Raw genomic sequence first — 15,233 nt, 5'->3', positions numbered from 1 at the left:
GCGCCTAAAGGTATGCAATTGATTGTTTTATACACCAGACCAGTTAAGGTGCCCAACAAAATGAAATCTTACTCCGTCTATTTCGTATAATATGAAAAGAGGTACGTCTTCTGGATTATTTTCCAGATAAAAGTCCAGTATTTTCAAGACATCATTCACACACACTACTACGTTCGTTCGTTCTTAAATAACTGTTGAAATAATACTTCTACTCGTCAGTCGCATATCGTCCGTCATGATGGCTACAACAGCAAAACGGCCAGTCCTTTTCAATTCAACACATTTCATTCCTTATTTCACTTATTCCAACAAATTCGCATTAAAATATATCAAATTTATAAATTATGCTAAATTGTTCAAAAATGATGAAAATTTTACATTTTCTCAAACAGGGTATGGAACTTGGTTCCTCGAATAACTTCTGGCACAGACATCTGAGAGCAAGGCCGTCCAAGAAGAAAATATGGCCATTGGTGCCATCTATCGACCACAGGTTAAAGATTGGCGATCCGTTGGATACCGACCGAGTTATAGGCAAAATTTGGTGCAAAAATGACCCTTAGTAAATTTTCATTTTTTTTAATTTTTTTATTTTTTCATTATTTTTCACTCTTTTTTTTATTTCAATCATTATTTGAGTGAAAAGAAACTCATTGCAACCAATTGAGATTAAAATAAAACAATTTTAATTTTTTTGCAAAATTTCTCAAAAAAAACGTAAGGGGTAAGCCTTATGAAATTTTCGAGTTGAAATTTTTTTGAAATTTTTTTTTCGATTTTTTATTCTTTTTTTAGTTTAAAGCATTATTTGAGTGAAAAGAAACATATTGCAACAAATTCCCATTAAAATATATCACATTTTTCAATTTTGCTAAATTGTTCAAAAACAGGGTAAGGAACTTGGTTCCCTGAATAACTTCTGGGATAGACATCTGACGGTATGGCCGTCCAAGAAGAAAATGTAGCCATTGGTGCCATCTATCGACCACAAGTTAAAGATTGGCGATCCGTTGGATACCGACCGAGTTATAGGCAAAAGTTGGTGCAAAAATGAGAAAAATTTTACATTTTCTCAAACAGGGTAAGGAACTTGGTTCCTCGAATAACCTCTGGCACAGACATCTGAGGGCATGGCCGTCCAAGAAGAAAATGTAGCCATTGATGCCATCTATCGACCACAGGTTAAAGATTGGCGATCCGTTGGATACCGACCGAGTTATAGGCAAAATTTGGTGCAAAAATGACCCTTAGTAAATTTTCATTTTTTTGAATTTTTTGATTTTTTCATTATTTTTCACTCTTTTTTTTATTTCAATCATTATTTGAGTGAAAAGAAACTCATTGCAACCAATTGGGATTAAAATAAAACAATTTTAATTTTTTTGCAAAATTTCTCAAAAAAAACGTAAGGGGTAAGCCTTATGAAATTTTCGAGTTGAAATTTTTTTGAAATTTTTTTTTCGATTTTTTATTCTTTTTTTAGTTTAAAGCATTATTTGAGTGAAAAGAAACATATTGCAACAAATTCCCATTAAAATAAATCACATTTTTCAATTTTGCTAAATTGTTCAAAAACAGGGTAAGGAACTTGGTTCCCTGAATAACTTCTGGCACAGACATCTGACGGTATGGCCGTACAAGAAGAAAATGTAGCCATTGGTGCCATCTATCGACCACAAGTTAAAGATTGGCGATCCGTTGGATACCGACCGAGTTATAGGCAAAAGTTGGTGCAAAAATGAGAAAAATTTTACATTTTCTCAAACAGGGTAAGGAACTTGGTTCCTCGAATAACCTCTGGCACAGACATCTGAGGGCATGGCCGTCCAAGAAGAAAATGTAGCCATTGATGCCATCTATCGACCACAGGTTAAAGATTGGCGATCCGTTGGATACCGACCGAGTTATAGGCAAAATTTGGTGCAAAAATGACCCTTAGTAAATTTTCATTTTTTTGAATTTTTTGATTTTTTCATTATTTTTCACTCTTTTTTTTATTTCAATCATTATTTGAGTGAAAAGAAACTCATTGCAACCAATTGGGATTAAAATAAAACAATTTTAATTTTTTTGCAAAATTTCTCAAAAAAAACGTAAGGGGTAAGCCTTATGAAATTTTCGAGTTGAAATTTTTTTGAAATTTTTTTTTCGATTTTTTATTCTTTTTTTAGTTTAAAGCATTATTTGAGTGAAAAGAAACATATTGCAACAAATTCCCATTAAAATATATCACATTTTTCAATTTTGCTAAATTGTTCAAAAACAGGGTAAGGAACTTGGTTCCCTGAATAACTTCTGGCACAGACATCTGACGGTATGGCCGTCCAAGAAGAAAATGTAGCCATTGGTGCCATCTATCGACCACAAGTTAAAGATTGGCGATCCGTTGTATACCGACCGAGTTATAGGCAAAAGTTGGTGCAAAAATGAATAAAATTTTACATTTTCTCAAACAGGGTAAGGAACTTGGTTCCTCGAATAACTTCTGGCACAGACATCTGAGGGCATGGCCGTCCAAGAAGAAAATGTAGCCATTGATGCCATCTATCGACCACAGGTTAAAGATTGGCGATCCGTTGGATACCGACCGAGTTATAGGCAAAATTTGGTGCAAAAATGACCCTTAGTAAATTTTCATTTTTTTGAATTTTTTGATTTTTTCATTATTTTTCACTCTTTTTTTTATTTCAATCATTATTTGAGTGAAAAGAAACTCATTGCAACCAATTGGGATTAAAATAAAACAATTTTAATTTTTTTGCAAAATTTCTCAAAAAAAACGTAAGGGGTAAGCCTTATGAAATTTTCGAGTTGAAATTTTTTTGAAATTTTTTTTTCGATTTTTTATTCTTTTTTTAGTTTAAAGCATTATTTGAGTGAAAAGAAACATATTGCAACAAATTCCCATTAAAATATATCACATTTTTCAATTTTGCTAAATTGTTCAAAAACAGGGTAAGGAACTTGGTTCCCTGAATAACTTCTGGCACAGACATCTGACGGTATGGCCGTTCAAGAAGAAAATGTAGCCATTGGTGCCATCTATCGACCACAGGTTAAAGATTGGCGATCCGTTGGATACCGACCGAGTTATAGGCAAAATTTGGTGCAAAAATGACCCTTAGTAAATTTTCATTTTTTTGAATTTTTTGATTTTTTCATTATTTTTCACTCTTTTTTTTATTTCAATCATTATTTGAGTGAAAAGAAACTCATTGCAACCAATTGGGATTAAAATAAAACAATTTTAATTTTTTTGCAAAATTTCTCAAAAAAAACGTAAGGGGTAAGCCTTATGAAATTTTCGAGTTGAAATTTTTTTGAAATTTTTTTTTCGATTTTTTATTCTTTTTTTAGTTTAAAGCATTATTTGAGTGAAAAGAAACATATTGCAACAAATTCCCATTAAAATATATCACATTTTTCAATTTTGCTAAATTGTTCAAAAACAGGGTAAGGAACTTGGTTCCCTGAATAACTTCTGGCACAGACATCTGACGGTATGGCCGTCCAAGAAGAAAATGTAGCCATTGGTGCCATCTATCGACCACAAGTTAAAGATTGGCGATCCGTTGTATACCGACCGAGTTATAGGCAAAAGTTGGTGCAAAAATGAATAAAATTTTACATTTTCTCAAACAGGGTAAGGAACTTGATTCCTCGAATAACTTCTGGCACAAACATCTGAGGGCATGGCCGTCCAAGAAGAAAATGTAGCCATTGATGCCATCTATCGACCACAGGTTTAAGATTGGCGATCCGTTGGATACCGACCGAGTTATAGGCAAAATTTGGTGCAAAAATGACCCTAGTAAATTTTCATTTTTTTGAATTTTTTTATTTTTTCATTATTTTTCACTCTTTTTTTTATTTCAATCATTATTTGAGTGAAAAGAAACTCATTGCAACCAATTGAGATTAAAATAAAACAATTTTAATTTTTTTGCAAAATTTCTCAAAAAAAACGTAAGGGGTAAGCCTTATGAAATTTTCGAGTTGAAATTTTTTTGAAATTTTTTTTTCGATTTTTTATTCTTTTTTTAGTTTAAAGCATTATTTGAGTGAAAAGAAACATATTGCAACAAATTCCCATTAAAATATATCACATTTTTCAATTTTGCTAAATTGTTCAAAAACAGGGTAAGGAACTTGGTTCCCTGAATAACTTCTGGGATAGACATCTGACGGTATGGCCGTCCAAGAAGAAAATGTAGCCATTGGTGCCATCTATCGACCACAAGTTAAAGATTGGCGATCCGTTGGATACCGACCGAGTTATAGGCAAAAGTTGGTGCAAAAATGAGAAAAATTTTACATTTTCTCAAACAGGGTAAGGAACTTGGTTCCTCGAATAACCTCTGGCACAGACATCTGAGGGCATGGCCGTCCAAGAAGAAAATGTAGCCATTGATGCCATCTATCGACCACAGGTTAAAGATTGGCGATCCGTTGGATACCGACCGAGTTATAGGCAAAATTTGGTGCAAAAATGACCCTTAGTAAATTTTCATTTTTTTGAATTTTTTGATTTTTTCATTATTTTTCACTCTTTTTTTTATTTCAATCATTATTTGAGTGAAAAGAAACTCATTGCAACCAATTGGGATTAAAATAAAACAATTTTAATTTTTTTGCAAAATTTCTCAAAAAAAACGTAAGGGGTAAGCCTTATGAAATTTTCGAGTTGAAATTTTTTTGAAATTTTTTTTTCGATTTTTTATTCTTTTTTTAGTTTAAAGCATTATTTGAGTGAAAAGAAACATATTGCAACAAATTCCCATTAAAATATATCACATTTTTCAATTTTGCTAAATTGTTCAAAAACAGGGTAAGGAACTTGGTTCCCTGAATAACTTCTGGCACAGACATCTGACGGTATGGCCGTCCAAGAAGAAAATGTAGCCATTGGTGCCATCTATCGACCACAAGTTAAAGATTGGCGATCCGTTGTATACCGACCGAGTTATAGGCAAAAGTTGGTGCAAAAATGAATAAAATTTTACATTTTCTCAAACAGGGTAAGGAACTTGGTTCCCTGAATAACTTCTGGCACAGACATCTGACGGTATGGCCGTTCAAGAAGAAAATGTAGCCATTGGTGCCATCTATCGACCACAGGTTAAAGATTGGCGATCCGTTGGATACCGACCGAGTTATAGGCAAAATTTGGTGCAAAAATGACCCTTAGTAAATTTTCATTTTTTTGAATTTTTTGATTTTTTCATTATTTTTCACTCTTTTTTTTATTTCAATCATTATTTGAGTGAAAAGAAACTCATTGCAACCAATTGGGATTAAAATAAAACAATTTTAATTTTTTTGCAAAATTTCTCAAAAAAAACGTAAGGGGTAAGCCTTATGAAATTTTCGAGTTGAAATTTTTTTGAAATTTTTTTTTCGATTTTTTATTCTTTTTTTAGTTTAAAGCATTATTTGAGTGAAAAGAAACATATTGCAACAAATTCCCATTAAAATATATCACATTTTTCAATTTTGCTAAATTGTTCAAAAACAGGGTAAGGAACTTGGTTCCCTGAATAACTTCTGGCACAGACATCTGACGGTATGGCCGTCCAAGAAGAAAATGTAGCCATTGGTGCCATCTATCGACCACAAGTTAAAGATTGGCGATCCGTTGTATACCGACCGAGTTATAGGCAAAAGTTGGTGCAAAAATGAATAAAATTTTACATTTTCTCAAACAGGGTAAGGAACTTGATTCCTCGAATAACTTCTGGCACAAACATCTGAGGGCATGGCCGTCCAAGAAGAAAATGTAGCCATTGATGCCATCTATCGACCACAGGTTTAAGATTGGCGATCCGTTGGATACCGACCGAGTTATAGGCAAAATTTGGTGCAAAAATGACCCTAGTAAATTTTCATTTTTTTGAATTTTTTGATTTTTTCATTATTTTTCACTCTTTTTTTATTTCAATCATTATTTGAGTGAAAAGAAACTCATTGCAACCAATTGGGATTAAAATAAAACAATTTTAATTTTTTTGCAAAATTTCTCAAAAAAAACGTAAGGGGTAAGCCTTATGAAATTTTCGAGTTGAAAATTTTTTGAAATTTTTTTTTCGATTTTTTATTCTTTTTTTAGTTTAAAGCATTATTTGAGTGAAAAGAAACATATTGCAACAAATTCCCATTAAAATATATCACATTTTTCAATTTTGCTAAATTGTTCAAAAACAAGGTAAGGTTCCCTGAACTTGGTTCCCTGAATAACTTCTGGCACAGACATCTGACGGTATGGCCGTCCAAGAAGAAAATGTAGCCATTGGTGCCATCTATCGACCACAAGTTAAAGATTGGCGATCCGTTGGATACCGACCGAGTTATAGGCAAAAGTTGGTGCAAAAATGAATAAAATTTTACATTTTCTCAAACAGGGTAAGGAACTTGGTTCCTCGAATAACTTCTGGCACAGACATCTGAGGGCATGGCCGTCCAAGAAGAAAATGTAGCCATTGATGCCATCTATCGACCACAGGTTAAAGATTGGCGATCCGTTGGATACCGACCGAGTTATAGGCAAAATTTGGTGCAAAAATGACCCTTAGTAAATTTTCATTTTTTTGAATTTTTTGATTTTTTCATTATTTTTCACTATTTTTTTTATTTCAATCATTATTTGAGTGAAAAGAAACTCATTGCAACCAATTGGGATTAAAATAAAACAATTTTAATTTTTTTGCAAAATTTCTCAAAAAAAACGTAAGGGGTAAGCCTTATGAAATTTTCGAGTTGAAATTTTTTTGAAATTTTTTTTTCGATTTTTTATTCTTTTTTTAGTTTAAAGCATTATTTGAGTGAAAAGAAACATATTGCAACAAATTCCCATTAAAATATATCACATTTTTCAATTTTGTTAAATTGTTCAAAAACAGGGTAAGGAACTTGGTTCCCTGAATAACTTCTGGCACAGACATCTGACGGTATGGCCGTCCAAGAAGAAAATGTAGCCATTGATGCCATCTATCGACCACAAGTTAAAGATTGGCGATCCGTTGGATACCGACCGAGTTATAGGCAAAAGTTGGTGCAAAAATGAGAAAAATTTTACATTTTCTCAAACAGGGTAAGGAACTTGGTTCCTCGAATAACCTCTGGCACAGACATCTGAGGGCATGGCCGTCCAAGAAGAAAATGTAGCCATTGATGCCATCTATCGATCACAGGTTAAAGATTGGCGATCCGTTGGATACCGACCGAGTTATAGGCAAAATTTGGTGCAAAAATGACCCTTAGTAAATTTTCATTTTTTTGAATTTTTTGATTTTTTCATTATTTTTCACTCTTTTTTTTATTTCAATCATTATTTGAGTGAAAAGAAACTCATTGCAACCAATTGGGATTAAAATAAAACAATTTTAATTTTTTTGCAAAATTTCTCAAAAAAAACGTAAGGGGTAAGCCTTATGAAATTTTCGAGTTGAAATTTTTTTGAAATTTTTTTTTCGATTTTTTATTCTTTTTTTAGTTTAAAGCATTATTTGAGTGAAAAGAAACATATTGCAACAAATTCCCATTAAAATATATCACATTTTTCAATTTTGCTAAATTGTTCAAAAACAGGGTAAGGAACTTGGTTCCCTGAATAACTTCTGGCACAGACATCTGACGGTATGGCCGTCCAAGAAGAAAATGTAGCCATTGATGCCATCTATCGACCACAAGTTAAAGATTGGCGATCCGTTGGATACCGACCGAGTTATAGGCAAAAGTTGGTGCAAAAATGAGAAAAATTTTACATTTTCTCAAACAGGGTAAGGAACTTGGTTCCTCGAATAACCTCTGGCACAGACATCTGAGGGCATGGCCGTCCAAGAAGAAAATGTAGCCATTGATGCCATCTATCGACCACAGGTTTAAGATTGGCGATCCGTTGGATACCGACCGAGTTATAGGCAAAATTTGGTGCAAAAATGACCCTTAGTAAATTTTCATTTTTTTGAATTTTTTGATTTTTTCATTATTTTTCACTCTTTTTTTTATTTCAATCATTATTTGAGTGAAAAGAAACTCATTGCAACCAATTGGGATTAAAATAAAACAATTTTAATTTTTTTGCAAAATTTCTCAAAAAAAACGTAAGGGGTAAGCCTTATGAAATTTTCGAGTTGAAATTTTTTTGAAATTTTTTTTTCGATTTTTTATTCTTTTTTTAGTTTAAAGCATTATTTGAGTGAAAAGAAACATATTGCAACAAATTCCCATTAAAATATATCACATTTTTCAATTTTGCTAAATTGTTCAAAAACAGGGTAAGGAACTTGGTTCCCTGAATAACTTCTGGCACAGACATCTGACGGTATGGCCGTTCAAGAAGAAAATGTAGCCATTGATGCCATCTATCGACCACAGGTTAAAGATTGGCGATCCGTTGGATACCGTCCGAGTTATAGGCAAAATTTGGTGCAAAAATGACCCTTAGTAAATTTTCATTTTTTTGAATTTTTTGATTTTTTCATTATTTTTCACTCTTTTTTTTATTTCAATCATTATTTGAGTGAAAAGAAACTCATTGCAACCAATTGGGATTAAAATAAAACAATTTTAATTTTTTTGCAAAATTTCTCAAAAAAACGTAAGGGGTAAGCCTTATGAAATTTTCGAGTTGAAATTTTTTTGAAATTTTTTTTTCGATTTTTTATTCTTTTTTTAGTTTAAAGCATTATTTGAGTGAAAAGAAACATATTGCAACAAATTCCCATTAAAATATATCACATTTTTCAATTTTGCTAAATTGTTCAAAAACAAGGTAAGGAACTTGGTTCTCTGAATAACTTCTGGCACAGACATCTGACGGTATGGCCGTCCAAGAAGAAAATGTAGCCATTGGTGCCATCTATCGACCACAAGTTAAAGATTGGCGATCCGTTGGATACCGACCGAGTTATAGGCAAAAGTTGGTGCAAAAATGAATAAAATTTTACATTTTCTCAAACAGGGCAAGGAACTTGGTTCCCTGAATAACTTCTGGCACAGACATCTGACGGTATGGCCGTCCAAGAAGAAATTGTAGCCATTGGTGTCATCTATAGACCGCAAGTTAAAGATTGGCGATCCGTTGGATACCGACCAAGTTATAGGCGAAACTTGGTGCAAAAATGAGCCTTATGAAATTTTCAAATTTTTAGAATTTTTTTAATGTTCGTAAATTTTTTATTCTTTTTCTTATTTAAAACATTATTTGAGTGAAAAGAAACTTATTTCAACCGATTGGCATTAAAATAAATCAATTTAAATTTTTTTGCAAAATTTCTCAAAAAAATCATAAGGGGTAAGCCTTATGAAATTTTCGAGTTGAAAATTTTTTTAAAAAAATTTTCTGATTTTTTGTTCTTTTTTTAGTTTAAAGCATTATTTGAGTGAAAAGAAACTTATTGCAACAAATTCGCATTAAAATATACCAAATTTTTAAATTTTGTTAAATTGCTCAAAAAATATTAAGGCCATAGCCTTAGGAGATTGGCAAATTTATAGAATTAAAAAAAAAGTCCTCGAGTTGAGATTTTTTTCGAATTAATAGCCATTCTTCTGTTTTAAAAATAGTATTTACATTCACAATATTTATGTAAAAGAGGTAGGAAAAGAACACCCACAGGATAAATAGATTTCGCTCGATGATATTTATTCCAACTCTTGACAACGACTGCGCCTTCTTACCCGCGCTCGCTGCTTTTATATTTTACAGGTAACGCTATTACCATTCTTTTCACATTTATATACAACACGTACGTACTTTAAAAAATAAAAAGGCACTCGATTTTTTTTTAACTTTACAATATTTAATGACACTCAACCGATCTAATTTTTTAATTTGCCAGCAAAATCGAGACCAACTAGCAATATCAACATACCTTCTCGTTCTGTCTTATGAACAATCAAACCTGCGAAAGCGAGAAAGCATGTTGGTTTGGCCGGTTGGGAGGTGTCCTGGCCGTCATTACAGAAAATTGTCATGGCGTGAAGTCGCGATTCGGATAGCGATTTTTCGCTGAAAACACACGTATAGCGACTTTTCGCAAATTTTTTTATACGGAGTTTCGCAAAAATTTTCTGAATCACGTTCGCAAACGCGACAATTGCTAAGCGTTTAGTGACGGGGTAAGAGTATATCCTTCCAGAAAACAGACAGCTTCGCAGACCTCCAGAAATTTGTCCATTTTGAGATCACGTTTTGCGTATGATAGCGATCGACGAACTATTCCAGCCGGTAAAATAATGCTGCACAAATGATGCAATCTCATTGACAACCCCTAATACAGTGGTCGCGATAAGGCCTTCCAACTATGGGCATGTACGCAAACAAAAAACGTTGAAAAGCATTCTCATTACATATAAACTTTTATAAATTTTAATGAAAAACAAAATTGCTTTTGCTGAGACAGTCTTCAATATCATAAGCTTTGTGAAGTGGAAAATGTTTTCTGAGCTATCAAATATTGATAAAATTCATTGATAAAAGTACACCACTAGTAGTCAAAACGAAGGAAAGTTACGCTACCAATGGGATTTAGTAACCGTCCTCTTGTTATGTTTAATTAAATTTAAATTATAACATAAACAACATGTTCGACACCCTTGGTTGACAGCATCGGACCATTTGGTATAAACGAATGTATACAACAATGCTTTGCTGTCAAAATAAGCCTCTGTGGCTGTCACGAAATTCAGAGAGAAAATTTTGCATGCCAAGCACACGACTTTGTACATATTCCGTTTATTTCCCCAAAACTAGTTACTAAAACACACTTCCTAAAGAAAGAGTAAGTATGTACCGTATCAAGTGAACATACGGTAAACAGTGAGCAGAAAAAACTTACCCAAACCTGTTGAAGTGGGTCGCAAAACGGTAAACACGATATGGTGCATGGGAAAACCATGACACACTACATGCACATCTGTGTTGTTCTCGAAACTGCGTCTCCCACCACCGTTCGCCAGGTATAAGCAAAGCGACACACTCTCTAACCAGATTGCATACGTTTTCCCTTTCATTACAGCGATGGCGCGCGGACACCAGAAGATTCAATCGCAGCAGAAAGCGCAAGAAAAGGCAGCCAAGCTAAAGAAACAGCAAGGACACGGCTTGAGCGATCAAATGAAGGCAGCCCAGAAGGCGCTGGTGTTTTCCTGTGCGGTCTGCAAATCCCAAATGCCTGATCCGAAAACGTACAAGCAACACTTTGAAAACAAGCATCCCAAAAACGAACTACCCGCGGATCTGAAAGATGTCTAAGGAACGCCAGCCGTTATTATTGCGCGTCGAGCAAATACGATCGTCGCACCATGTACGCAGTACCACTATCCAAGGAGTGCCGGAGGTTGCGAAGGCGAAGCATTCTTTGTTTAGGTGAACTTTTTCCCTCCAGTTCTAACCAACCGCACACAGGCATTGTTTGTCGTCTTCAATGGATTTGATTTCGGGCCCGATAATAAGTAGAGAATTTAATGCACGCAACGTTAGGGCAAAAGCATGCTTCTGTTCGGTTTTCTAGGATACAGGCAGGCTATCACCATTCTTTATTATTCTGAACAGCAACTATTCGATAAAGTAAACTAATAAAGCCGTTGACATTTTTTGAATAATTCTCATGTGGTAAACAGTTGGCAATTTTTCGAAATGAGGATTATAACGCCATTCGTATAAATGTGTATATGATTAATATTTATTTAATACTCGCATCGGTCAGGTAATATGGAAAGCGCTCGGGGAAATGTAACCTAGAACAATGCGCGATTGCTGTTCACCGTTTCCAACTATGTATTTACAATGATCATCGTGAAAGAATCTTACAATTCAGGATATTCTTCGGAATCAACTAAAATGGGCTGTCTGTAGCAACGTGCAGGAAACATTCCACTGAACATAGGATTTACATACCGCGGAACTACTAGGAAGAGGTACCATCGTTGAAGCAATTCACGGAATCGAACCTCTCGGATATGGGCCCTGCCGCGTCCTGTTAAACACCCACCAACTCAGCAGGCAGCTCCGACTTGGGATGCTTGTTTTCAAAGTGTTGCTTGTACGTTTTCGGATCAGGCATCTGCGATTTGCAGACCGCACAGGAAAACACGAGTGCCTTCTGGGCCGCCTTCATCTGATCGCTCAAGCCGTGTCCTTGTTGTTTCTTTTGCTTGGCCGCTTTTTCTTGCGCTTTCTGCTGCGATTGGATCTTCTGATGACCACGAGCCATTTTTTCTCTAAAGGTAATACGAAGCGAATGAAAAGTTGATTGTGTATTTCATGATTTCAGATAATGGGACAATTTCCCATATCCCGTTTAGAAACACACTTACCGAACTACAGTTAAATTTTACACCTTTCTTCTGGCGATATGCAACGCTGAACGATTGGCTTTGCTAGATGCAAATCTGAATGCTTTGTAAATGGCTGTCAAAGGCATCACCACTCTAGTGCTACACACAGTCTAGTTGATTTCTTTAAGCTTACGTTGCAGACAAGGAACAATTGTGTATTTATTATTCGATTAATTAACGGGACTAGTAATCCTATACAAATAATACTCGAATATTGCAGTAGGTTTTCTGAAATTGTACTAGGTAGGTATTACTTTCTAATCCCAGTGCGTAATGCACTTTCATGCTGTCAAATATGCAGTTTGTTCCTTGGATGCACACACTGTTTTTCTGCCGAAGTTTTTCTTTTCCTATTTATCCACACTTTCAGAGTTTCGAGAATAAAATTGGTTCCATTTTTAGTAACAAAATAATGCTGCACTACTTTAAAAAATTAAATAACACTTTCCCGATACAAAATGCATTCCACGAACCAAACTGACAGCATGCACCTTGATTTCGAACAACTTTCCTTGCATCTACGTACCTTGAATGTTTTGACGTTTCCACAACTCGGCTTCTGTAAACAATAAACAATTGTGTTGCACAGCGTTATTTTGGTTAAGCCGGTTTGAATTTCTTTTTGATTCAACATCCAGTGAAAATATTAGTGTTGCTACCAATGGGTGTGACCGTGTTGCAACCTTACCCGGTGGAAAACAAATCCGGCGCACAAACGATCGAGTTTCTGCTCAAACGCGTAGTAGCTCTAGGAGCCGTACCTGCGGGTCAGTTTCTGGTAGATTGTGAAACCTACAGTTCCAACCCGCAACTGGGTCCACCGAAAACTGTACACATACTGCATAATTCTGAACAACCAGCGTCCGTCTTTTCGATACTGGACACCGGTACTAAGCAGATACCGCTCGTTACGGATGGATTGTTCGATCTGCTAATGACACGCATCGCTCCGGCCTACACTTCCAAGAAGCAAACGAAAATCGAATCCAAAGGACAGCGTTTCGAGTTTGGTGACTTTCTGATCAAACTGGGCAGTGTCACAATGAGCCAAAATTTCAAAGGAGTATTGGTGGAGGTGGAATATCGTCCCTGTCTCGTACCGGGTAGCTGCTGGGAGCTGATGAGAGAGTTTCTTCAAGGATTCCTCGGTTCGAACGTATCCAACTCGATGCCCGCCTACTTTACGCAGCGTTCAAGCATCAATCCAAACCATTCCAAGGCAAACGAAATCTATCAGCCCATTGATACGATCAATCAGTACTTGGAACACTTTACCAACTACCGGAAACAGACCATGGCACCCGTCGGTGCTCGTCCTTAAAACGCGTCGAAAAAAACAATGATCGAAATACAATTAAATTTAAGAATACATATATTTAATCTGTTTGTATCATTAACTATCACGATCGTGCTACTGTGTTTCTTCTTCGAATGCGGGTAGATCAAACTTGATAAATTCCATTTCATCTTTTGCAGGAAATCCATCGGTTACTATCACGTAATTACCGTTTTCGGGACAATCCACAATACTCTCTAGATAGCCAAACCAGTAAATAACGATGCCAGGTCCGAATCGATTCCCGTAGCTTGACAATTGATCCTTGACGTATCGTTTGTGAGAATCCATATCCCCGAACGATGCTTTACTCTCGATCCAATTAATCACCTGGCCACGAAACATAAATGGCACCGCCATTTTCAGGTCCGGCGTCTTGTCATAGCCCGTGCGACGCAGATCTCCCTCGTCGTAGAAAACCATACCAGTCTCACGGGCCATCTTCTTCAGCCGTACCTCGTACTCTTCACCAATGAACCTTCGCACTAGATCAGTGATTGGACCATCCATGGTTTCACTGTACAAACAATAGCTCACATTCACTGCCAACAGCGAGTCCGGAATCAAGTCGGGCATACGCATCATCTCACTTATCTCCGATTTCGATGCTTCTGGAAAACATTTCCCTAGTAAGATCCGACACAGCACCATCGACGGTATGCGCAATTGGATAGCCATTTTCTGGAGCACATCGTGAGCTAACGTTTGCTTGGCAATGCTTTGATATCTGTAAACAAAACACATATGTACAACTGGTTATCCAACTGGCACTGCATACTGAAAGGGAAACATTTAGGTACTTACTCTTTAATAAGCGAAGCTGCTCTGGCGTTTATTTTGGAATGGTTTGACTTGACGCGCTGTAGTACCTCCTTCCCGATAATGCTTCCCAGCGTGTCCGAGGAGTATTCGGGAAATTTCGCTTCCAGCTCCAAATTGCAGTTAACAAACAAGCCGTTGTAGTTACGGATAAAGTTCTGTATTTCGGTAAATCTGCTTACACTTATTACCACCATCTTGAATCTTCGTGTACAAATTCAAACAGGAATGCGTTCAAATTTCGCTTGCCTTCTAGATTTGTTTGCTTGCAGAAACGGTAAACAAACAACCAACAATCGGGTAATGACAGTCGACAGCAGGTACAATATGCTGAGGTGTCTACAAACAAGCAACTTCTTTTGGTTTTTAGGTATCATAGAAAATATTTGCACCGGTACAAATAAAACCGTGCCCCACGGATTGTGCTGTTTGGCATGATATGTTCCCAAATGCTAAATCCACGATTTAATTAAAAATTTGTCTCTTCGATTGTATTCAAATAAACGCGAAACTGTCACAGCTGTAAGCAAAAGACGGCGTAGTTTCGATAGTTGCAAACCTACACGGCTTGAATATTTTTATTTCAATACACACATTTTTTGCTTGTTTACTTTATACTGACTCAATTTTTTATTACGGTGCCGATAGCTTTTAACATTCTTCGTAATCTACCATTTCGAACAATACAGCAACTGCCAAACGCGGTGCAGATAATTTCTGTTAGCTACTGTCAAAATTG

The 15,233-nt window shown here is 35.6% G+C and overlaps 4 protein-coding genes and 1 long non-coding RNA gene across 5 annotated transcripts; 2 read left to right on the top strand and 3 right to left on the bottom strand.

Annotated features, from left to right (window-relative positions):
* Positions 1-35: 35 nt before the first annotated feature.
* LOC125769961 (uncharacterized) lies at positions 36-7,028 on the bottom strand. The gene is made up of 4 exons (XR_007419121.1): positions 6,426-7,028; positions 3,808-4,356; positions 2,982-3,120; positions 36-1,795 (listed from the first exon to the last, which is right to left on the bottom strand). It is a non-coding gene; the product is annotated as an uncharacterized LOC125769961 (long non-coding RNA).
* A 3,627-nt stretch (positions 7,029-10,655) lies between these two features.
* On the top strand, positions 10,656-11,604 carry LOC125769959 (zinc finger protein 706-like). Its single transcript, XM_049439051.1, has 2 exons — positions 10,656-10,781; positions 11,019-11,604. Exon 2 carries the CDS (start codon positions 11,021-11,023, stop codon positions 11,252-11,254), a length of 234 nt encoding a protein of 77 aa, XP_049295008.1. The 5' UTR covers positions 10,656-10,781; positions 11,019-11,020; the 3' UTR covers positions 11,255-11,604.
* Positions 11,605-11,662: 58 nt separating this feature from the next.
* On the bottom strand, positions 11,663-12,633 carry LOC125769960 (zinc finger protein 706-like). The gene is made up of 2 exons (XM_049439052.1): positions 12,319-12,633; positions 11,663-12,222 (listed from the first exon to the last, which is right to left on the bottom strand). The coding sequence occupies exon 2, from the start codon at positions 12,213-12,215 to the stop codon at positions 11,982-11,984; it is 234 nt and encodes a 77-aa protein (XP_049295009.1). The 5' UTR covers positions 12,216-12,222; positions 12,319-12,633; the 3' UTR covers positions 11,663-11,981.
* A 159-nt stretch (positions 12,634-12,792) lies between these two features.
* LOC125769953 (mediator of RNA polymerase II transcription subunit 20) lies at positions 12,793-13,712 on the top strand. The gene has a single exon (XM_049439044.1). The coding sequence runs from the start codon at positions 13,001-13,003 to the stop codon at positions 13,658-13,660; it is 660 nt and encodes a 219-aa protein (XP_049295001.1). The 5' UTR covers positions 12,793-13,000; the 3' UTR covers positions 13,661-13,712.
* On the bottom strand, positions 13,694-14,822 carry LOC125769950 (CDAN1-interacting nuclease 1). The gene is made up of 2 exons (XM_049439040.1): positions 14,480-14,822; positions 13,694-14,402 (listed from the first exon to the last, which is right to left on the bottom strand). Exons 1-2 carry the CDS (start codon positions 14,689-14,691, stop codon positions 13,751-13,753), a joined length of 864 nt encoding a protein of 287 aa, XP_049294997.1. The 5' UTR covers positions 14,692-14,822; the 3' UTR covers positions 13,694-13,750.
* Positions 14,823-15,233: the final 411 nt, after the last annotated feature.

The sequence above is a fragment of the Anopheles funestus genome, chromosome 3RL (genome assembly GCF_943734845.2).
Source record: "Anopheles funestus chromosome 3RL, idAnoFuneDA-416_04, whole genome shotgun sequence".
Taxonomy (NCBI): Eukaryota; Metazoa; Arthropoda; class Insecta; order Diptera; family Culicidae; genus Anopheles; species Anopheles funestus.
Note: the sequence above shows the minus strand (reverse complement) of the source record. Positions and strands in the feature narration are given on the sequence as shown.